Source organism: Dicentrarchus labrax, unplaced genomic scaffold (assembly GCF_905237075.1).
Source record: "Dicentrarchus labrax unplaced genomic scaffold, dlabrax2021, whole genome shotgun sequence".
NCBI classification, from domain to species: domain Eukaryota; kingdom Metazoa; phylum Chordata; class Actinopteri; family Moronidae; genus Dicentrarchus; species Dicentrarchus labrax.
Genome location: NW_026136709.1, coordinates 4,540,966 through 4,566,430, shown reverse-complemented (window position 1 = coordinate 4,566,430; position 25,465 = coordinate 4,540,966). Strand labels below are relative to the sequence as shown.

Genomic DNA, 25,465 nt, shown 5'->3' with positions numbered 1-25,465 from the left:
ACTGTATTAGGTCTTTTTTCATTTGAATATGATCAGGACAACAAAAGAAAAAACATGAAACTGTTGGGGTACAGTTGGGATGGTCACTAATTCCTTGCCAGCTCAATCAGTGCTGCTCTCAAACTCAAACTAACCTCAAAAGAAAGTATTACATTGTTGTCATTGTTATAAATGGCAAGAAAGCAACTGAAAAATCTCAATTTCATTTATAGTTTTTGTCGTACCTGGGCCTCACAGACCAGAAGCTCCCCGATGTACCCTTCCTCTAACAACTCCTTCATCCGCACAAAGGCTGGCAAGAAACGTAGCACATTTCCCATAATGCTCAGCAACTTGGGGTAGTACTGGGCTGCCGACATCATTCGAAAGGCATCCAGAGGCGTTGCTGTCCGGTCGCAGATGACGTTCTTTCCAATACCTTATAAAAGACAGGAGAGACAGTTGGGAATGAGCCAAGTGAACTTTTGCTGTCAAATTTCAGTGTTTTGACAGTACTGTTTCTTGCTCTACTTTCAGTGTAAAGATGAAGGAAGGAACGAGAAAGAGAAGTAATGTAGTCAGCCTTAGCAACACTCGCAGACATAATATCCGCTTGAGCATAAAAACATCCCCTGAAGAAACAATGCAGAGTTAAAAAATGTAGCAACTCCCAGAATAGCTGACTCAAGAGTTCCTAAAACTATCTGGGCTTTCTCCTCTGAGTCATGGGAATTTTATGACAGAAGAGGGTTCTTGCAAGAAGACACAACATACATGTACTGTACTTAGCAGGAGTGTTCCAAGTCTGAGACTGTGGGCCTCCTCTGAGACAAAGCTTGTCTCCTGACTCCCTTTAGTTTACTTGCTTAGTTTCACTCAATTCTGCCTTTCGGATCATCATTATGGTATTTGATCCTATAGACACTCAACAATTAAGCCAAGATAGTGCAATTCTGATGCAACTAAAGACAACACCAAATATACAATTATAAGTTACTGAATCTAGAAACATTTGAAATTAACTATATCTTGAACCAAATTATGCAACTATTCTATGCAATCTCCTTTTAACTAATGTAATAACTAATATAATATTTTTTCACTTCCATTCACCGAGCCACTGTGGAACCCTGTGATTTGAATCTAAGTGAAAGGCTTAAATGTTGGCAAGCATGCAATAAGTTGCAGTCATAACTGTGTGGTATAAGCCAAGACTGCAGAGCCCAGACAGCTCATAGATGCTTCGCTGGTAATACCGGAGGACTGATGGAAGACTGATAAAAAGACGAGCACAGAAGGTGCAGAAGAGACGGAGAAGGAGGAGAGAGGCTGTAGACACAGTGTGAAACCTAATTAAAATCTCTTCCAGCACATTAAAAGGTCCACTGGTGCCAGCAACACCCAAACACAACTGTGAGAAGACTGACAGAAACACTTTTCTGTTATGACATTTCCTTTTCACTGGACAGTCAACTGGATGGAGACAGATGGGAGCCAGTAAATGGCATGCAAAATATAAAAAGCATTTGAACCTGACCCTGCGCTGTCATAGAAACATATTATTTTCGTTAGGATCAGATCATGTTAAAGAGTTCGGTCTAGACCTGCTCTATTTGAAAAGTGTCCTGAGATAACTTCTGTTATGAATTGGCACTATACAAATAAAATTGAATTGAATTGAATTGAATTGAATTGAATCATTTTCATTATTGATTAACCTGTTGATTATTTTTTCAGTTTACTGATTAATAATTCAGGCTCTACATTGTCAGAAATGTCAAACACAGTTGCCCAATTTCAGGAATTCTTAGGTTCTTCAAGAGGAAGGAGTATAATATGCAATATGCAAACGTGTTAATAGTACAGCCTAGCACAGAAGACAGAAAGCCTTTTCTGACTTTGTAATGAGACCGACCAACCCATGAGCATATGTTGAATCATTGCAAGTATTGATGAAGACATGCTTTTATGCATCAAAATTGTCCAAATGTAAGTAATTATAGATTTTCTCCAAACAACAGTTTATGAGAGCAGCAACTGTGGCCACAAGTGACATTTACGGGATAGATAAATGCTAAAATGCAGTGTAATAGTAGCACAAGTAGAGAAGAGTCATAAAGTTAGCAGACTTTCAGTATTGTCCATTACACAGCAATCTATTATGAGTTTGCTAACATTAGCCAAAATTAGCCCATCTTTGGGCCTGTCCACTGCATGGGCGCAATTCTTTCCTTTGTAAAACTGTCAAATCTGCCACTGTGGTTTGTGAGAACCTGAGTCATGGCCCATTCCAAATTCCAAATGCTAACTTGAACCAGCCACACAAAGGTGAGATTTATGCTTTATCTGAACTGTTTTCAAAGTGTATGCTTTGGTTTTATGAGAGGAGGTTTCAAGGATGAAGAATAATGGGTTTAGCAAATGAGAATGTGTGAATTTACTGAATTAAGCAAGGGCACATTTGTATTCATTCATTTGTAAGATTAACAATGTTTTAATTGCTCTTTCAAAAGTCAGTTCTGAAAACACAGGACTGAATACAAGGATATTGGTTGGCTAAACCTCTCAGCTTTCTCACTACACCTGAGGGATTTATTTTGACCAATGTTCCATCTAGATGTTCTTCACACTTCAGCCGCCGATAGCACACAATGTCCTCTAATGGCTATGGTCACACATTGTCAGCATGGAGTCAGACAAAAAATATATATATGCACACAATATAGGGGGATCACTCTACACGCACATTCCTCAAGCCCCTGGAGTGTGAAAGCAGCATGCTGCTTCACTTGCAGTCCTGGCTGAGGATTGTGGGTGGAGGGGCTGTTTTGGAAGTGAAACTTCCCATGCTAATCTGCCATTAGCTTCCATCGGCCAGGCCAGGAAATTAATCCCTCTGACCCAGTTCTGAAGAGCGCCCTGGGAGCCCCCACCCATCACCCAACCCCTGCAGACACACAAAGCCAAGCAACAACAGTGCACCCCCGTCCCCTTCTTTTTGGCAGTAAGATACACAAGAACAGATACTGGAAAGATGCACTGTCCTGGGTATGGCCCTTCTGGGTAAATGCTAAATGTTTTTGAGTGCTTTTTTGGCACTCACGTTGACCTCAATGTCTTGACAGAACAATAGCTTGGCTAGCTACTAAGATGCCTAAAGGCAGATCTCACTTGATTTCACCCACAGCTATTCTTTTCATCATTTGGCCAAAATATTTACATAGTCTCTAAAGCAAGTTATTAAAGCTATAACACTAAAGTCAGAGATAACGGAACTCAAGGCTTCTAATGCAGTGTCATTCCAACTCATGACTGCACCAACCTGTCACCTCAGGCTCTGAATGTCACCTTTATGGAGATAAAAACAGCTCCTCTTCTTCAGATCAACAATGACCTTTCGTTCCTTGCACACAAAGCTCTAAAAGGTCGAGCCTGGCTTAGACAGGTCAGTCTGTTGAGTCATCAGAGCTACTCAGCCACAGCCTCCCTCAGACAGTGAGAGGATGTTGTTTGTGCATGTGTCCAAAAGATTATGGATGCACCTGAGCACAGCAGCCACTGCACTAAACCAACAGCTGGCAGATGAAATGACATTGGACCAAAGTGACACTTGGTAGAGCACAGCAGAGAGGAGGAGCAGGGAACAGAGATGAAGGAAAAATAAAAAAGGGGAAGGAGACGAGCTTGAACAGAGAGAAAGGGGTGAAATAAAAATAGAGTGATCATAAAGGAAGGGAAAAAGTGGCACACAAGAGCATCTGCCAGTCTGTCAAACAGTTCATGCAGAAAAGGCTTTGAGAGACAGGATGCCATAAAGAGAGACAGTGTATGTGTGTCAAGTGATGCTCCCATAACCTTTCCCTCCCCACACACCCACACAGCTGTTCCCATAAGATGACTGCTTGACACAAATGAAGAAGCAATGGTCCCAAAAAACAAAAACTACTAGATGTTGCAGTGCAGAGAGGCCACATACTCTATGTCATCACCACTACAGCTAGGATCAGAGTCAGAACATCCAAGTCTGATGCCATGGTCCTCTGAGAGCGAGTTGCTCCCAAATTCTGGTTAACAGAGGGAGAGATAAATAATCGACAGGTGGATGGCTGCAGTGTCAGCGGTAGGGCTGGGGGTAAACGATTATTTACTAAACGATTAATCGGGCGATTATTTGATCAATTAGTCGACTAATCTAACGACTAATTGGACGATTAACGTGAGTTAGATAATGTTAGACAGATAACGTTAAAAGCTACTGCAATCTTCTTGCTACCGTTAGATAGATCTAGCAGCTGTGCACTTTGGTGGTGCTAGGCTAACCAACGCATCTTAGCTCTCTCTCTCTGAAACGGAGGCACCTCTTTGCCACTTGCGAAGGAGACAACAACAACAACAACAACAAGAAGCACCAACGCTGGCCAAATCAATCTCATGCCCGTGCAGCCAGCCCACGCCAGCCAGCGTTCTGTGAGGAGGTTGTTGTTTCGTCCTCCATTCTGCAATGTTTTGGTCTCCCACATTTAGAACAACTACAAATGACACACTGTAAGGACAGCCCTGTAGAGACATACAGAAAGAGTTTGGTGCAGAACCGCTAAAAGGACTCAGTTGAGGTGGTTCAGACATCTGATGAGAATTCCTCATGGATGCCTCCCTCTAGAGGTTTTCTAGATACTAATCAGAAGAGCCCCAGGGGCAGTCCCAGAACTTGGTAGAGGTTCCATAGAAGGAGCTGCAGGAGAAGTTAGGATGAAGGATGTCTAAGGCTACCTTGCTTAGATTGTAACAACACAGATAAGCAACAGAAAATGGATGGATGGGCAAAACAGTGGACATTTTGTGGACATTTCTGCACCAATATTCAATATTTTTACCATAATGTGACACACACAACTTTTAGTGTTTTGGCAGCACTGTAATCATGGATAAACTTCATGGATTCCTGTGGGAAAGTTCTCTTTTTGGTTGCTTCTCATGGGAAGTCAAAGACAAGTGACAGAGCAGCAGGCCTGCAGCTTGTAACCTCCCTTCCTACAGTCTAGGTCAACCTGCTGCCCCAGTATTGGTTGAATTACACCAGTCCCAGTCATATTCCTGGGTATTGGTGCTAGTAACTGTTATGTGTACAGTATGCTATATACCAAAATGTCTAAATAGAGGACTTAGACCAGACGTTGGTAACTAAACAGATGAAAGCATTGCTTTCCAAATTCTTTGTCTTTATCAAGAAATAAGATTAATTTCCAACATAAAAACTGCATGACTGAGTAAAGCTGAATACACTAATAGTAAGGCTCCTGTTATTTAGACCAGTGTCAACAGATACAGCTATAATTCAAAAACCTGACACTGGTGGCCGGGTTAGTGAAATAGGTACAGTAACTCTGTGATAGTGAGGGCAGAGTGGAGCTCAACTTGCAGGTAAAGCTTGGGCCCAGTGGGAGAGCAGTAATGGAGCAGAAAAAAACTCCACAGCAGCTCAGTCCCCCAACATCAATTATTAATATAGAGGACATATCTAACCAAGAGACTTTAAAGACAGAGAGAGAGATCCTGCAGATATGATGCAAGTATTACAGCAGAAATAGCATGGACATTTCACAGGACAGGTTATATCCAAGCACAGTTCATATACATCACTCACTGCTTTCTAAGATTAGAAGAATTGCTTCCCTCAGCAGCGGTGAATGGTGGCAGCCTGCTTGCCTTCAGGTGCCTTCAGGTGCCTTTGATGTGCAGACTACTGACATCCTGTCGGAGAGAATCAGCTACCCTCACAGACTGAAATCACATCCTGTCGTCTCACAGACCTGAGGCCTAAAACTCTTCAAACAGATACAAATGCAAGTGGTTAACATAGCTGTGTGTTGTCACGAACACTAAGGCCCTTCTTCTTCAACAGTAAAGCACAAACACACTCAGCAGCAGGGGAACATCATCAGCATCTCTTTTCTCATTACTACTTAATCATTTGCTAGCACATATTCTGCGAGAAAAAAAACGAAAATTAATTCCTTAATCTCGTTAAAGAGAGAGGCGAATGAGAGGGAAGAGAGCCACTATAATTAATTGGATGGAACAGGTGACTCACTGAATCTTCATTAAATGTGCCACGTGCAGCATTTTCACATCATTACAGCATTAAGTATCAGCTATTGTACAGTAACTTTAAACAGAGAGACCGCTGCCAAGAGTAGCAGCCTCGTAAACTGCTGCAGCAAGGTCAATTTGTCAGGAAGTATGCTGAATGGTTTGCAGCACAAAACATGAAGAGGGCGCCATTCTTCCAGTGAAAACAGATTCTGATAATGACAGATATCACAAATAAAACCAAACCATCTACTAGGCTATATATGTGATAGAAGAAGAAAGAAAAAGGGTGGTGCAGTGCAGTATGAGACTGACGAAAAACAGGGTGAGCGATGGAACAATAACATTTTCTGTTTATGGTGATTGTGAGATTTGTTTTGCGATTTGTAAAACGACTAACAAAGGCAGATTAATGCACAATAAATAGCCACATTAACGGTCAAGATGGTCGTTAATGTAAAGATGGCTGCTCTGGTGTTGACGGAGAACGTTGCTAATGCACAGATGGTGAAATTGTGCTGCTGCTTTGCTGTTCTTTTCATTGTATTTATAGACAAACAAGTGATTAAGGACTACATCCATTCATGGTAATGGTTTCATTAGAAAGAACCACGTACAAGGATATACAAATCTGATGAAAAAAAATCTAATGCATATTATAATGCATAAACCAGTGTGTAGGATTTAGTGCCATCTCTCTGTGAAACTGCAGATTGCAACTAACTGAACACCCCTCGCCTCTGTTAAGTGTGTAGGAGAAAAAACAACAAAAGGCCCTATCTACAGCCACTGTTTGGTGCGGCTTCTATAGATAAAAACACCTCATTATAAGAAAACAAAATGATTCCTATATTCAGGTGATTATACACTAATGAAAACATACATATGAATAATTTAATTCCATTTTTGCCAATAGAGCTTACTAAATGTTAAAAAGTGAAAAAGTTTTAGTTGTGGTTTTAGTTGTCAACCTACACAAAGCTCTATGCATCTGTCCCCAGAACTGATGATGAAACAGAGATTTGTCTCCACCATGCCTTCTTACTTGTTACATGTAAAATGATTATATATATATATATATATATATATAGATCTTTAAAAAAGCTACACTAAAGCATATTATTACAGATAATCATTGCAAACTGAACCGAAGTGAACAAACTATCGATAAGCTAACCCTTTAGGGCCTGTAAGAGACATGTGGGTCTAACATTTTTACCAGTTTGCTATGAAAGCAGCAGGAAGAACAGGTTACACTTCTTTTTGGAAAAACACACACACTTACAGAGAAAGGAACTGAGACAGGGAGAGCGAGAGACACACAGAGACAAAGAAAGGCCGAGAGAGAGAGCAGCTGCATCATTACAAGTGAAGGCCAACTCTCTCCAGTCCAACGCTCCTCTCGGCTCGCTGCCACACACATCATCTGGGCCTCGCTGCATGGCTCCAGTGTATTCTACAGAACACCAATATAAACTAAACACACACACACAACACACACACAGGCCTTAAAGAAGCAAGATAAGGCTTTAAGTGTGTGTGTGGCAGACGGAATGTCATTATTGCATGAGATCTGGCGCGTTCACACCTCCAGTGACTGTGCACAGGAGAGGTAATGCGGAGGAAGGAAAGGCTGGAAGTGACGGCTGTGCAGGAAGGTCAGGTTGGGTGTAATGAGGGCGAGGCTGACATAATTTTTCTTCTTGACAGCAAAGCTAACTTGTGTAGCATGTAATTACTCATTGTTTATTGTACATTTCATCACAGCAGGATGGAATCATGCCATGGCAACTGTGATGCAATACACTTGACTTGTCTAAAAGACTGAAGAAAGAGTAGTTCTGAGCATTTCTGGTGGCATAAAAGAAACAAAACTTCAATTTTTAGATAAAAATACAAGCAAACACCTCTCCTCTTCTTTTTTTCTTTAAAAATCACCAATTCTCAAAGACCAATGCGTTTCCGTGCTACAATTAAGTGAAATCTAGAGAAGAATCTTTTATGCGGCCAGTTGGCAAACAGCTGGAAATCACCACAGAGGAAGACCAGGTAGATTAAGAAGGATGCTGAAAGCTCCATCATGACAGCTTACACAATAGGCCCTCCGCATAAGAATGCCAGAAATAGAAAAGCCAGGGGAACCGGTAGGGAGAGATAGCCATCTGCCACGCTGTGCCGCGCACGTGCTCCTGCAGGGCGAGGGTCAGAAGGAGGAGACAGGTCAGGGAGGGGCTGTTTAGATTCCTACATACTGATGAAAATCATTTGAAGAGGCACTGTCAACACATCATTCCTGATTTACAAGCAGTAGTATTGTGTCGTGTTTACTGAAGTACACTCAGGGAGTCTAAGGATTCACAAAACCAATATCAAACTATTGTATAAGCTGCCTCTAGTGGTATGCAGATAAATCTCATAAATATATTTTAAAATGAAATAAATTCATTTAAAATCATATGATACTATCAAAATACTACAAAATCTAAAATAAAAATAAAAGAGGTCACTGAAATGTAATTTAAAATAAGTTTTGCATTTCCTGTAATATTTTATTGTAATATCAGCCTGCTACATAGTCATGTTCATGGGGGTGATGGCAACATAGTAAGCAGAGGTAAAATGAGGTTCAAAAACACTGCAATAGCGGCTTCAAACAGGAACTTGTGGGAAGAGAAATGTGGACTGGGAGTACCCCTTTTCCACTGAATTAGCTCTAGTTCTTGAACAAGTTCCATTCAGGATTCAGCAACAGTCAACAATAAATAAGTCTTCTTATTAGGAATAAACCTGCATCCTGTCCATAGCTGAATAGGGTTGGCCCACACTACTGTATTTCAATGTCATAATGGTGGCATTTGGAGCCAAAAATTATTATTCTGACCTTATATGTGATGCAAACAGATTGACAAACAGTGGATTAGTTGACCAACAGAAAATGGAAGTTTAATGACAGTTTGTCAATGACTTAATCTTTTAAATAACTTTCTGCTATAGAATAATAATACCAAACATTTCTGCTTCCAGCTCCTTCAATGTTAGGCTTTTCAGTCTATCAAATTATAATTCAGCATTCCTCTGTTCAGCAGGCAGCTGTTTTTGGCTCACTGTACACTACCTGCTCAACACCAAACAGCAAACAGGCAAAGTTAGGAAAATAATGGAGCATTCAGCGGCTAAAGGACAGATACTTCTCTCAGGAGTTGGAGACTAAAACAGACCTAAATGGAGAGTGAATATTGGTTTACAGCTTGTTCCACGGCTGCTAAATAAATCAATTCATACTGCTTAATATGAGCCAGCTGAATCGCTGAATAAAGACTTTAGAAAGAATTTGATAAGGTTGGAAAGTGAAAGCTAGTAAGTGGACTTTTGAGTTTAGATGATTTTAATGCATATACTGTGTTCTCCTGTCATAGTGTATACTTTGCTCAGAAACTAAACCATACTTATATGTTTGTTGTAAATGTGTACATACAGTGTGCATTTATGTGTACAGTATGCACCTGCATGTGTACTTTTATGCAATTGTAGCACATGAAATAGCTGCCTCAAAATTCCCCAAAAAAGAAATCATTTTATAAAATCCTGTTCACTCTCGAGCTGCAGTGCACTGAGCTCTCTTGGCTCCAGCAGAGACGATTGCACATTCACAAAAACTCTGTACAAAAATTTCCAGTTTCAAAGAAGCACAGGGGATACAAGGGAAGAGCCTAACGGTGCACTCAGTCGCTCAGCTGTTTGCCCGTCTGCTTTGGAAAAGAGTCTGTGGCTCTCTGGTGAGTATGTGTGTGTTGTGTTGGGATCAGTGCATGATTACACACTGTATAATACTATGTGTGGCAGCGCTGTGATCAGACAAAGGGGAGTGAGTGGGCCTGAAATATCACAAAGCATCCTCCACCACCGGAGCACTGGAAAAGTAATTAGCTTGGTCTATTAAGCCTGTGGAGGTGGAAAAGCTCTGAGAATCAAACAGACACACATAAACATACACGCAGCAAGGGTGTAATCAGGCGAGGCAGTTACAAATGTTCAATGAAAGATGACTAACTCATCCTTGCAGAATGGCCCTGCTTTGTGGGTCTGCTTGATAACAAAAGCTCAAACATTCTCAAGACATGACCAACAGAGGGACAAAGACAAGACAATTTAGGATTGGAAGGGCTTATATTGTTACGGTATTGTATGGCATGGCTTATGGTTTAATATAATATCAAGACTAGGATGTCTTAAACGTGTTAGAGTAGTAAACATTGGTTATACCCATATAGAAAGCTGTGTCTACACTGGCTTCAGTACAGAGGAGTAGACACTTGGAGAGACAGGCCAGGCTCATCTTTCTGCTGATTATCCCAAATTAAATTTAGCTTAAAGCAATTACAAAGAGAGGAGGGGGTGAAACAAAGAGCCAGACATGGAGAACTATACGTTCTCGTCAGTGTATAGCTCTCTTGGTGGATGTAAATGAGAGAAAACAAGCTTCCTGCTGACTAATTTGCCCATAGTGTATGACTGGCATACGTTCCACCTCTGAAATTAGCATGTAAATAGCAACCTTGGTAGCGGAGATGGATGAACACAGTGATGTTAGCCTTTCCCCTGCAGCGGAAGCAGGTGCAGGCACAACCCTCTGCTGTTATGTGGAAACACACAGACAATGTAGGAGACTGGCAGGTTTAATGGGATTTTATGGGGTTTTTATTTGTGTTTTAATGAAGTTATGAGATGGGCAGTCAGCTTGGTCAGTCTGCCATCATTAAAATCCATTATTAATTGTTAGTTATTAATTTAGTTAAACTTTTAAACATATAAATTTACACTTTTCACTATAAAAGCACTGAATGTGGATCTCTGGACAGAAAAGGTCTGTCCTGTCAGCCCAGGAAGCTAATGTAATGTTGCAGTAGGTAATATATATAAAAAATACTTTTAATTATATGTGGTTCCTCTGGCTAACAGCACTCCTAATTGCATTTGCAAGAATCCATCGGGCCTGAAGGAAAGCAACCAATCAGAGCCAAGAAAGATGATTGTTGAGTCTCATTCCCAAGGCGTCAAATACAGACGCTTTGGGACCCAGGGAATGAGACTCAAGCCTCCAAACCAAAGCGTCTATATATCTTTCTCAGCTCTGATTGGTTGCTTTTGTCCAGACCTGGTTGAGTCTTGCAAATGTCATTAGGAGCTCTACAGCGAGCCAGAGGAACCTGATTTTTTTCATAGATTATGTCTCATGAACTACTGTCAGGATAGAGTGAACATTTCAGCAAATATGACAAAAAATTATTTTTATAACGGTTACCTACGGCAGCTTTAAGCAGCTACTGTGCAGAGTTACCAATTACTAATCCCATTATAACGGTTAGGCCTAGTCAGTCAGATGTCAAAACATTGTCATACATTACCTACCATCAGTTTGTCTTTACTTTGATTACATTTATGAATGTGACAATTAAATTAGAATATTATTGATTCATTCCAAGTATACCACCAGTGTAACATGCTGATAAATGATGGCAAAACTGGTCAATTATTCTACAGAAAACAAAACCCTAGGAGGACCTCAATACAAGATCAATTTGTGATGATGATCAGTATTTACTTAAATGTATCATATTGTTATACAATGTAGACTACAAATATAGGTGTCTTATTACATTTACGGAAAACTTCAAATTGAAATCACAATATTTCGCAATGTTCTTCCAGACAATCAAATGGTTTAGCACTACTTGAGAGCTATTACACAGATGGGTTTAATTGTGCATTTTCTTTTGTTCAGATATATCAGCAATCATGCAACACTGTCTTCAGTCTTTGGCAAAAAAAACACCCAAATAGACTACATCTAACACACTGATAGGAATGACAGTATGACAGCAGGTTAGGGTCTATATTGTCTGTGCTGCAGCTTCTGGTCCATTAGTGCACAGCAGAACTATGAATGATGACAAGCATTAGTATCACTCAGCCTGCTTTCCCGTTCAGCTAATGCCCTTGAGTTGCAAGGAGTTTAGCATTCCTAAATGTGTTTGAGAGCAGCCATTAACCCCTGCACCGGAGTGGTTAGCTGGCTACTATGGAAATGAATAATAACTAAAGGAATGGCTTCTAGCTGGCCACGTGGTTCCTAATGCGTGCATTAATGTTAATGATGGGCGTGCACTCTGAAGGCTGCTACATCAGCATCAAAACATACACAGCTATCTCTGGCTTTTTGTTGACTGTTGTTAGATTTTAATCATCATTTTAGACTGATTCAGTAACAACTGGCTGTCAACTTGCATCTTACACTGTAAAACCTACTAACCCTATCCTAGGCTGTAGCCACTGAAAGTATACATGTATATGTGAAAGTGTTTTAAACCTGCATTCAATGTAATGGGCAGCAGGTGGCAGCTCCATTGGCTGCAGTAAAAAGAGAGAAGCATGCACTCTTATGGAAAAATTATGGATTTATTAGCTCAGTAAACAGTTCCTAATCATTCTCAGTGAGTCCGTCCAGCGCAACGCATCAAACTCCGATCAAACTGTCAAGATTCTATTCCTGCATCAACTATTTCTCACCTAAAATAGTTTCAGAAACACATTTTAGTGTACTGTTTACACTTTTCACATTTATCAGCATTTGACGCACTACAACTAACATTTGTGAAATGGGAATAAACAGCTTTCATATTGGAGCAACAAAAACACTTTGCACTGTAAAAACGGTCCTGCTGCTGCTGCTTAAACACGCAAACGTGAGCGTGTCTGTGTGTGATCAGGCCTCCACCTGCACCCCCTGTGATTCTCCAGGGTCTAATTAACTGCTGCGCTGAACTGCTACCCCTGCTTTATAATCACACTGACACACACACACACACACACACACACACACACACACACACACACACACACACACAGCACCCTAATCAGCACACAGCCCCTCACAACTCTTGTGGTAACACACACAACTGAGACAAATAAAACATGGCTGCCAACGACGGAGCTGTCTGCCTCCTCACAAAGGCTCGTTTCAGACGCTCCCATAGCCATTTGCATTTTACTACCGGAGCAGCCTTTGCCTTTGTCAGGTATAGGTCACACAGAAAAGACTGTCCAGACACGCTTCTCGTTTTTTGTTCCTGTAATTGCTTAATTAAGGTGATTCAAAGAGCAGTTCAGCTCGTTTACCTGCTAATGATTGGTTGGGGTGGGTTCTTATTGCCTTGCAAAAATTACCTATGCTTATTCCAGTGTATGTGTCCCAGTTTGTTAATTAGCTCCGCAGAATAAATGTCAGGCTGTTACGAGCCGCTTTGAAGAGGGAAAAACTGATAGAGCCCTGCAATGTGTGAGCACTTTGCCACAAGGAAAGCTGCAGTGAACAACACCTACTGAGACCGCCAGCAGTCATCAATAATATATAGGTAAGTGATTCTTTGTCCCTTAGTAACAGTGCCGTGACTGCTCCTAATGTTCTGGTGACAGAGTTTGGCCACAGTACATTATGTTAAAAGTAGCAGTAAGGAGGTTTGTAAATAATGGTTGACTTAATATTGCACTGTATCAATATCATATCAATATAGGAAGCTTCCAAACCAACCTGCCAGGTATATGATGCTTGACTCCGAGGGATACAAAAGAGGCAAGTGAAAAACATGTTCTTGTACAATGACCATACACACTATCATATTAAATCTGTCTAAGAAATGTGGCTGTTGATGTTTATCTTTACATATTTTATCACTTATAAAGATTTGCCCAATGTCCTCTCACAAATATATAAAACAAGTTCCATTTTGTTTTCTATTTTTTTCAACCAGGAACCACACAATATTTGTTTAACAATATAATCTTATAATCTATAATAAGAATCTATATTTTCTTAAATGTGGATGATGCATTAAGACAGATTTGGCTCACATGATTTTTCTCTTCTTCTATGATTCAGAAAACAATTTGTTTGATATGGTACATGTAAATACTAGAATAATGTGTGTTTTTCTTTTGGAAGGTGTATTTTGGGTGGCTGATGAACAGTAGTGTCGTAAGTGTTATAAACAGTGGGATGGGCCAAATAATACGCAAATAAGACAGCAGGAAACAATAAATGCAAATTCAACCATACGTCACTTCCTTGTTTCTAGTTGTGACAATGCAGACCATGTAAACATGTGACGCAAAAGTCTCACATTTATTTAGAAACGCTGCTGTGAAATCAGGCATTTTAGGCCACAATCCCCCGAAAAAACCCAGTGAAATCCTGCAGGGACTAACTGAGTGCAGAGCTACACAATCTAAATGAATATGGATTGTAATTTTTTCACTGCATTATTAAGGCTCACAGAAAAATGAGGGGTCATTTGGAACTATAACATACACTTGTTTTTAGATCCACACTGAGACTTCATGCCCACTACCAAACTATCCCTCTTGCATCTTCATATTCTATCATCTTCTCCATGATTCTCTGTGCATTCAGAAAGGAGAAAGGAAAAGAGGGCACTCTTTCAGTGGATAAGACATGGATATCTTTAGGACATTTGAGTATAGGTGGGCTTTGACAAACACGAGGTAAACTGCTCGACCTCTCTTTTCTGGTGGCTTCTGTCAGGGCCATGAAGGGCATCTTTGTGTCAGACGAGGCTGCCGATGAGTGAATGAAGGAGGTGATGGGAGGATACTCTGAATGCTAATGAGCAGCAGAGAGCTAATAGTTACTGGCCACTTATAAGTAATGCATTTTTTCCACACACACATCACACATCTACACACTGCTCTAACACGGAGCACATGACTCACCGCACGTGATCATTATTCAGTCGATCCTAAGCTTATTACCTTCATACTATGGGCTGTCAGAGAGGACACAACATGCAGCAGTTGTGAAGACCCTTGAGAACCAATACTGACACGAACAGGGGGCAAAACACTCGTACCATGAGCCGACAATGTAATAAAAGACAGCAAATGCTCATTAATAACCATTAATGTCCTGAGGCACACGGGCAGCCGAGTGACTTCAATGCACAAACTAATGGATAGAGACATCTTCACTGAATCACATTCACCACGGATGAAGACGCTGCTTCTGAACAGCTGTGCGCCAGCGAGGCTGCCCTATTATCCACCTCACTGTCAGGGCCACACTCGGAGACAGATGAACTTCTTAATTCAGTAAAAAGAGAGGAGGAGGGGAGGAGAGGAAAGTCACTGATGCTTGGTTGAATCTGGATTGTTGTCATGGTGATGACCCCCCCCCCCAAAACCCCTCGCTCTCTGTCTGCCACCGGGTCAAGAGAGGAGAAGAGGAGCAAAAGGAATGGAGAAGATTGAGGGAAATGGAGGACAGATTGAATTGGGCGAGAGGATAGTTATCAGTATACGGAGGAGGAAAGCCTGCTGGGTTGCACCAAATTGTAACATAAACTGTTTTGGTGGTTTTTAAACTTTAACCCTTTGTAAATATAGCTGTTACTTATGCATATTACTTATACATGGATTAGTATGTGTTTCAGATTTAGCAGTATTCCTACAGTTGGGCAAATATCTGATTATGCTAACTTATCTGATGCTATGACATGCACCAAAGGGCCACAGGTTGGAATCGAACCTGCACTGCAGTAAGGACTCAGCCTTAGTATATGTGGCGCCGTGCCAGATGAGCTGCTGCCTCTTCACCTGTCACTATCCATTAAAAGTAAAAAAAATGCCAAGAAAATAATCTTAAAGAATGCTGATTAAATGTCAGTTATATTTCATATAAACATTACCTCTTTTTCTCTTTAATCTTAGCAAGTCACAAATCACAGTTACTGGGAGTTAGCAGCTAATCTTTACATAAAAACTAGTGTGTGTGGTGCAACCCGTTAATTCAGTAAGGTGTAAATCTCCACTCAGTAAACACTTCTGTTCAATTTGAATTTACAAAGAGCTGGTGCAAGCGGCTCCTGGTCCTTTTACAAAAGACACAATTTCACACTCGTCATTCTGACAAATATATCACATAATATGTCAAATATATTCTTTGGGGTCACTGATATCATAGCCAAGGGGAAACAGTGTTTCCTGTGTCTATAAACAATCTTTGCTGGAAACGCCGCCAATTTACAAAGTGACCACTGAGACATGACACATAACAGTCTGAAGGGCCCGCAGTCCGAGGCTCTGAATCACTAACATGAGACGGAGGTCAACAATGATGTTACATAAATCAACCTAGATGACCAACCATTGATCATTCCTGCCCTTTGACAAGTTGAAATACTGCTCTTCATACCCTTTTTTGGCCATTTATTTTTGCCACAATTGGATTTGGCTGGTTGTCTCCTGGCTGCTTTGGAGGATATAACTCACTTTGGCTGGTTAACAGCAGACAGGGCTCCGATACAATGATCCATTCATGTGCGGGGCTTCTGGGGTGTGAGATAAACAAGGTGAAAAATGCAAAACACTTTGGCAATAAACTGCAACCGATACACCAGAAAGAAATATCTACATGCCCAGTAGACAGTATACAGCACAGTTAGTGTCAGGGATTACTCTGAACTCCAGTAATCATGCCATCAAACAGTTGACACATCTGTCATTCTAAGAAAACCACTGGGGTTGCAGCAGCCTGTGTGGATTTGAATAGCTGATTAGATACAGTGAACCTTGTCTTCTACTGTATGCAAAATCAAATATTTGCATCTTTCCATGTTGATCTATTTCCAACGCTCATTATCACACCGCAACAGAGGACAGCGGATCCCTGCCACGTGATCTGACCTCAGCTTCATTTCAAGGCTTCTCATTATAATTTCTCTACTGTTTATTTATGAGGAGTCATTTTAGATTTCACTTTGCTGTCAGATTGTTTACTGTATTCCCTTCATGTACATGTTTGCATACTCTTACTTCATTCCTCCTATTTGTCACTAAAATGCTCCCTGCAGCTTTGTATTGAGACTGAAGAGACTGCTGTAGGCAGTAGCTTACGGTGTAACACAGTAACACGTTCTCACTCCCAACTCAAATTCTGCCACTTGGTCTGGCGAAGTTAGCAATAATAAATATGCAACATCTGGTTATGCTGTCAAAACAAAGTGACGTAAAGTAATGTGAAGCGGTCGCAGTTTGGTTAGGATTAAGAAAAGGTCATAAATTATGTAACATACCTGAAGTACGTTACCCGTTTACGTTTGGTTTCACACAGGACACCAACAGCAGTCTCCAGGGTTAAAGTCTTGTTTCTTTGAGGCATCCATCCACCCCACCACCTCAATAGCTGTCACTCTTTATACTATCTGACCTGACTTTAACAGCAGGCGTGTCCAGAAATTAAGCTAGCGGGATACCTACAGCATCACTTTTTGAAGTGGATGCATGCTTCCATGCTTAAAACTGCATCAATGTTTTGATATTAACAATGGCTCCAATGACTGTGTAATGTAAGAGGGGTCACTGTCATGCCATTCAGCTCATTGTTTTGGTTTTATGTCGGGTAAATAAATATTGAACTTGCATGTCATGCTACCACATTCACCAAAACAACTTTAGAAGGTGATAATATGTCAAGGTTGTTCCACTGCCCCCAAGTGGCCAAAAACATCAACTAAACCTGCTTTAACAAAGTAATGCATTGACAAGATTAATATTGATCTTCTCAATGCATTATTTGTACTCTCTCTGTAGGCAAGGAACCAGGATTCTGGCATGGGAAGTGTTCTGGTTCAGGCTGTAGTATTGAGTATTGAACAATCGCGTTTGAGCAACTTTGGTTGCGTACAAGTAAACAGTGTGTGTGAAGGGCAAAAGAAGCAGAACACATCAGCTCTTCTCCGACAGCTATTTAGCTTTTGATTAGCTTTTTGAAAATATATCTCCAGATATGTGTTTATAGAGATTAGCTGGAATGTGTCTTTCTCAAGTATCAAGTTGCTAATCAGACTGCGGAGGAAGTCTTTGTCCAGATATTTGCAACATTGGCCATTGCTCGAGATTGCATTCTCGGAGGAAAGCTCTTGTATTTCCCAATATTTTGAACTATTCCTTTAAACACATTATAATGTAGCTGGCTGCTTCATGCACCTGCGGAAATGTACATCCTTTTTATCATTCATTTTCACCAGGAGATGCATCTGTTTCACTGCCGTTTGTGTTCCGGATTATATCTCTGTAGCTGACTAACTGACAGGCTAGTTGAGTCAGACGCAAACTGCAAGAATATAGTCAGCCCTGCGCTACAGTACGACTGAGTCATGCACGAGAGCAAGCTCCATGTTTTTTGTGGTAAAAATAAGAAGGATGGAAAGAGATATGAGCCATTCAGTAACATGAACCTGCAACCAAGATGATATTTAAGAAATGGAGAAGTACAGTGGCGAGAGGGCTGGGTGTCAGTCTCTCTTTGAGAACAAAACCTGCTCAATCCATCTTTCCATCCTTCCATCTCTGAATGGGACTGTAGATCATATTCCATGTCTCTTGAACGTGAGCTCAGAGAGAAAGACGATGATGAAACCTTACATTTCTGCCTGTACATTTCTTCAGGAAGTGATAGAGAAGAATTTTCAGTGTCACACAAACACACTATTTCAACCTCCACACAACAGGAAGTGAGAAACACTTCACTGCGGTATACCAAAATATCATTTCCTGTTGCAGCTGTTTGGCTGTGTAACGCTTTAACTTGCAGCTTAAAACTTTGTCCATGAAGTCATTCTCACATCCTATATTCATTTTTTTTTTTATCAGTCACTTCCTACCCTCCAGAGCATCAACATCTGAAAGAAGAAACCCGAAACACACTGTAGTAACAGTGTCAGTGGCAGGGGAAGGACAAGGCCACTCGATCAGAGGCCCTAACTGACAGTAGCGTTGTGTACCTTGTCTCAGATCTGCAGCTGCCTCTTGTCCTCTGTCCCTCATGACCAATTAAGCAACACAGACAGGCCTATTCCTGAACACTGGCACATAAAGGACATCTGAGCAAGCCTATAATGGAACAGCTTCACCTTGGGAATACACAGGATAAGCAGAGGACAGAAAATAAAGAGCCAGACAAAGTTCAAGACACCAGACAGTAACGTGTTATAGAAAATGATCAGAGGAGCGTGGCAGAGGAGGGAAATACAGAACACATTGGTGGACACACACTACTTAATGTGTTTGTACAAGATGAAAATATTTCACAAGCGATTTCCCAATACCACAGCTGATTACGCAGGTATCTTTGTTTTGGCATGCCACAGTCAGCTACACACAAACACAGTGAATGGGTGTGTTTTAACAGTCTCATCAGTGAAGTATGTTCAGGTGGAAAAGCATTAAGCATATAAGTTAATACAGCTGCGTGTCATAACATGATAGAATAGCTACACTGGTGAAGAACAGAGGCAATAAAACTGACCAAACCTACTACAAAGAATTGGACTGGAACATTTGTCTCCAATAAAAGCAATAATTCATCCACAAAATATATGAATCATATTTGAGCAATGTTTAACATGGCTGTTAGGGATAAGTGCTAATGGAAAAAGACTATTAATCTATTTCCAGCTGAATCATATGATAATCAATGCTCTTATAATGTTATTTTCTTACAAACACATATGAAGCGTGCTCTTATGCAATACATAACAGGGGAATGCTTGATTTTATTCCCCCATCGGAATTCCACGAAGACCCGCACTACTCTGCCTCTGATTGCCTAGTGTTTGTTGCCTTTGTTGGTTAGGTTGGTTAGATTTAGGCACGAGGGGTGAGATGGGTTAGAAAAAGAAATCTGGGTCAGAGCCAATCAGAGACCCTCCTCCACCCTATAAACATCCAGTTCAACATATCCAGTGCCTATGGTAGAGCTCATCAGAGTCCACTTCTCATCAGTCTCATCATCCCTTCATCTCTACCACTGGTCTCTGAGGGGTTTCTGGGGTATACTAATCATGGCCTTACTAACTCCTTCAAATGACACCACGATGGGGTCTAATCACCAAAGACCTGTCATATTTACAATAAAAGGTGAAGCTGAAACAATTCACTCAGAGGAGAGGGGTGAGCTCAAAGAAGAGGAGTATGTGGGTGAGAAGGCGTGATTAACTCAGTATAATGGTCCTGACCTGAGGGTGATAGTCATGGTTACAGGTGCTCTGATGGGTTTCAAAATGAAACAGAACATGGAATAAAACAAACAGTTGGCGCACAGTCTGATTTCCGTATCATATTAGTATCATCATATCAATCATATTCAATATCATTTGGAAGAATGGTGTTCATCCTTCCAGTAGTGTTCTACAGACTTGGAGAATATATGACAGGGAGCACTGAAACTGTTCTGGAGGGTTGTGGTCGAACAAAACCTTTACAATATGTTGGTTTTTCCTTTGAATTTTTTTACCCATTTGTATATCCATAAAAGAAATCCCTATTAGTATCATGATCATGATTTTGGTTTTGGTTGGTTTTACAGGCAGGTTCAGACATTGTGGAAACTGGATTCTTACTTTAAGCCCTCCACATCTTAGGGCACTCTGGTGGCCTTGAGATTTAAGACACCGACCATAATAATCACAAAGACCCCAGTTCAAGTCTAGTTGGGGACCTTCTACCCTCATTTCCTGTCACCTCTCTACTGTCCGCTATCAAAATAAAGGTATAAATGCAAAGAATTTTTTTTTAACATTTTACAGATTAACCCAGAGACACAAAGCAGCCATTCCTCTGCTCAAATATAACAATAGGGAAAAAATCCTCATAAAGAGTCCAGTCTAATAATGCAGAATTATTCCTCACTGAAAGCCTGGCTGCAATCTCATTCTTTACATTTATTGGAAATAATTCCATATGAAAAGCTTGCCCTCTCTCTTGCCCTTGGATTTAATAACACAATGTGATTCTCCATCCAAAGCCTGCACCCCAAGTTCACTGCCACACAACAGTTCCTTATGGGTCCATGCAGAAGAAAAGTATCACTTTGAAGGGGCGGGGATGGGGAGGTCTTCTACTTTCCCTGTTTTCTTCAGGAATGCTCACTTGTCAGCTCAGCATGTCGGCGGGCTGAAAGAGCCTCCCCCATCCAGCCATTCATCTGACACACAAAGGCAACTTCACAGGAAGACAAGCTTTCTCTCCGCTATTCTTCCTCACCGCTCCTCATCGTCTCTCCATCCCTTCCTCTCTCTCGCACGTTCATTCACACACCAGTCATTAGCATACTAATGGACGTCCAGGAGAACATGAATGTGAACAAGTGGGAAACTCATTTTGAAAAAAAAAAAAAAACAAGCGCCAACACTGAGAAAGAAGGCCTGGGAATGGCAGCGTACCTCTCTATCTGTGGCATTCTCCTGGCTGACTCCTTCTTGTTGATTTGTTCAGACCAGACTAGCACGGAAACACAGCATGACCCAAAGCCCCCAATCCATTAGACTGATGAATACAAGGGAAGTCACACTACAGAATGGAGCTGAAGTCTTTTCAAGCCTGGTATATGTAGATACATAGTCATACTTCTTTTAAGGCTTTAAGTAAATGTACCTGCTGAGTGCTGAGTGAGCACTCTTGTTTTTTGAGAAATAGTGGTCATTCCAAAAGTTCAAACGGGCATGAATGTTTCTTGCCTAATCTTGCATGCTAAAAACCAAAGAAAAAAACATAATATCACTTAAATTCTAATGACGTCAAAGGTCGGTGACCAATGTTGTTAGCCGTTGCTTTGTCCCATCTGTGATTTGAGCATTTCCTCCTAATGAGTGCAGAGGTCACAGGACTACCTGTTGCTATGAGTTTTGACAGTCTTGTCAGGGACTCCCTGAAAACTTGGTACTGTTCATCAGATCAGTTTATTTGATGCATGTCATGCATTGTATGCATGTATAATGAACACTGAACTCACCAAAGGACCGCTATGTCCTGCAAAACCAAGTTTTTAGGGAAAGGGAGAAAGCTAACACTTGTTTCGTCCTTTCTATAATACGGAAAAAACACAACTCATCACCGGTCGGAAGTGCAGTTACATAAGAGCATCGGTGGTGGGAACATGTACTTATGATGACGCCTGCTTGCCCTTTGCAGTCAGGTTATAAATAGCTCTTTGCCTTTGGGTAGCCCTTCAGAGCAGGTGTCTGAGAGCGCATCAGAGTGCTGATGAACCATCGCTACGATTCAATAAGTGTCAATAATAAAATGCAAATGTCATATGCTGTTTACTCTCACCCAGATTATCAGACACCTTAATAAATCATTAATACTTGGTATATACACATAATCGCAGGGTTACTAAATCATTCAAAACACCTTTCCTGCTCACTGCTGGGTTTTACAGTGTGAATGGTGTCACTTTCCTCACAGTTTATTCATGTATTCATTTCTCCAGTTGAGTGGGAGTTTTAAAAAAATATATAAATCCATCCAAATAACAGTTAAAGTGGGACATAGTTGTCTGTAAACGCTTTTGTTAAATATCTATTCAGTTCCATGTCAGTGTGCCAGGGATGATCCACCCAACGTGGACATGTGACAGTTCATCAGAGGAGGTTTTCATTAATGTGGAGGTAATGTACTAGGAACCTAATTCAAAGTTTCCATGACGACTGAGCTGTCAAAATAAACTCACACTGAGAAGGCTGTGCCATTAATCGACCTCATACGGTAGCATTTGACATCTTAATCCATTTTCTCAGCTTCATCTAATTAATTCTGGCACTGCTTTCATTAAATTCTTTGATATCATCTTTTGTGTGAAATAACCAAGGTAGTAATCAAGTAATCTGGGAAATGTCCTACTGTATTAGAGACAGTCTTGAGGCAACTTAAAGATACACTCCTTGATTATTTTAGAGCTACCCAGTAGCATTCAAGTTAGGTTTCAAAACACAGATCTAGTAAGGAATTGAACTGTAAGAAAATCAATAGCGTAGCTTTAAACGTGCAAATTGACTGATTAAAATTGATTTTTTCCTGGACATTTGGTTGCAGCGCAACAAGCTGAAAACATAATAGATGACATATTATCACCATATGAAGTTATAAGGGTGAAACATCCAGCAGACACTCTGTTTTGGTCCTCCCTGACTCCTCTAAGAAAAATATCTGACTCTTTAGCCACTAAACGCTCCACTATGTTAGCTCAGCTAGGTGCTTTTTTCTGTCTGTTGTTAAATGCTGGGCAGATGGCTAACAGTTGGTTTAACAGAGCTATTTCACAGAAAACAGCTGCCTGATGAATCAGAGAATGAGGTTGATGAGAGATGAGAGCTGTGAGAATGAACCAAAATAGCACCAAAACACGAAAAATGATCCCTTTATTAGATAGTACAGCTGAAGATTGACAGGAAAGGGGGTAGAGAGAGGGGGGATGACACGGAGCAAAGGGCCACAAGTCAGATTTTAACCCATGGCCGCTGTAACAAGGACTCAGCTTTGTACATGGGGTACCAGCTCTACCAGGTGAGCTATTCAGGCGGCCTAAACCTCTCATTAGGTAACAAAAACACGATTCTTATTTTCAGGTGAATATACACTAATGAGATCACGACCATTTCTGCCAATAGATCCTCCTAAATGTTACACATTGGACCTTTAAGGGTACGTGTGAAAACTAATGGAGCAATGGTGGATGGGTATTTACCCAAACTGCCCATCTACTTTGCTTTGCTTGAAAATATTATTGGAGTGTGATGAGCATTATATGCTATTCTTAGACTGCAGTCTGGTCCAGTCGACAGGGATGAGCAAGCGCCTGGGTGCGCAGCTCAGCACATGCTATGATACCTGATAGCTTATCACGGTCATGAGAGAGAGATCTGATTCATTTTGGATATACTTTAAAAAGGTTTGACGAACCTGTGTGTGTGTGTGTGTGTGTGTCCTGTCTGTCTAGATAGATGAATTGACCCTACCATATTGCTAAACAAATGAGCTCATTATGAGTAATCAGACTGATGATTTTGATGCAGAAAGCCCCCTAAAATGATGTCAGTTTCCTATCAGTCAGTATTGCAGTGTGTAGTGCTGCTTGACCTTTCCAACCCCCCTGTGGTTTGTTCTTTTTTTTTTTACTTTATGTAATAACATAATTTATTTCATTTCACAATCTCATAAATCATGGAACAAAGTGATGAAGGGGACTTTACACAAACATCATGAACAGACTGCTATAAAAAGATACACTTCCATGCCTGTTGCTCATCACTGTATAACTCGGCAGGTCGCACAGGGCTGCGCTGAAGGGCTCCTCTCCCACCACTTCCTCCTTCCTCCGTCAAAACAAAACTGCACAAAGGAACAAAAAGTGCACCTGAAACTCTTGCTCGTGTTAAATTTCAGTTCAGCTCTCACATTCCCTCTCAGCATCTGGCCCACATACGCATAAGCTGCTGCCCCAAAAACCCACAGCAGGAACGAAATGATGAAAATGTACCAGAATAAGAGCACAACCATAAAACGTGAAAAGTGCAATGAATAAAAATAGTTTAGATTTACTCATTTGAATTCATTTGGAACCCTGCAGGAGTATCCAACATAGTTTTTGGCCATCCACAATACACTTTCTGTTTATTTTCTACCATATCACAAGTAGTTTGACAAAAAGGAGACTAAAGGTCAATTAGCACCATTAGGTGTGGTTAAAAAACTCTTGACCCTGAGTTAGGATTTATTTTAATGCTATTCTCAAGCATCGAAGCTAGATATTTTGGATTTTTGTTTATATTGTGAAGCCAAAGAACATTTTCACAGCCATTTGAATGATGCCTATAAACATAAACTATACTGTAAACCCATACGATAACAAACTGGGGCAACACTTCAAGTCTCTGACACACACACACACACACACCAGCCAGTTTGAGTTCCCCAGGCTGCAGTGTGAAGAAAATGCAAATGTATTCGAATGGCTCTGAAAAAAAACACACCAAAGAAGCTTCAATCTCCTCTGGTTTAAGAAATCACTCTTTCACAAGCTGGTGGCCAAGAAATGCTTCAGGCTCACACGAGTCTGCCTCTGAAAGCGGAATGATGTGTGTGTGTGTGTGTATGTGTGTAGGAGCAGACAGTGTGAGGTTGCCTCTGCTGCCACTGCCTTCCCAACACACCAAGAAAGCCTGAGTGACATCAGACGCCTCAGGAATGCCACAGTAGTCAAAAAGAGAAAGGGGACAAAAAAAGTAAAAGAAGTCCCTATGGAAGGAGAGATGCGGCTCAACAAGACTGACTGGTTTGCTGTGATGAGAACGAGTTTGCTGGATCGAGGTGAGGAACCAATTCTGGTAAAACCTGAACAACGCGTGCAGCATGTTGTTGACTTGTACCAGTGTTTTTCCACTTCCTTCATTCATTTATTCATTCTCCAAGTCCTATGGTTAATTTTAGCATTTAATTCTATACTGTTCCAACCGGAGTCATCTTATGTTTCTTTAGTCATTTCACA

At 40.9% G+C, this 25,465-nt stretch overlaps 1 protein-coding gene and 1 long non-coding RNA gene across 2 annotated transcripts in view; one reads left to right on the top strand and one right to left on the bottom strand.

Moving 5' to 3' along the window:
- Positions 1-25,465, bottom strand: part of gfod1 (glucose-fructose oxidoreductase domain containing 1) — a 38,268-nt gene that overhangs the window by 7,501 nt on the left and 5,302 nt on the right. Inside the window, exon 2 of the mRNA XM_051410624.1 lies at positions 225-418. Coding sequence (XP_051266584.1) covers positions 225-418 — 194 coding nt within the window. The remainder of the gene's footprint in view (positions 1-224; positions 419-25,465) is intronic.
- Positions 12,833-14,068, top strand: LOC127369359 (uncharacterized). Its single transcript, XR_007886062.1, has 3 exons — positions 12,833-13,215; positions 13,323-13,481; positions 13,641-14,068. It is a non-coding gene; the product is annotated as an uncharacterized LOC127369359 (long non-coding RNA).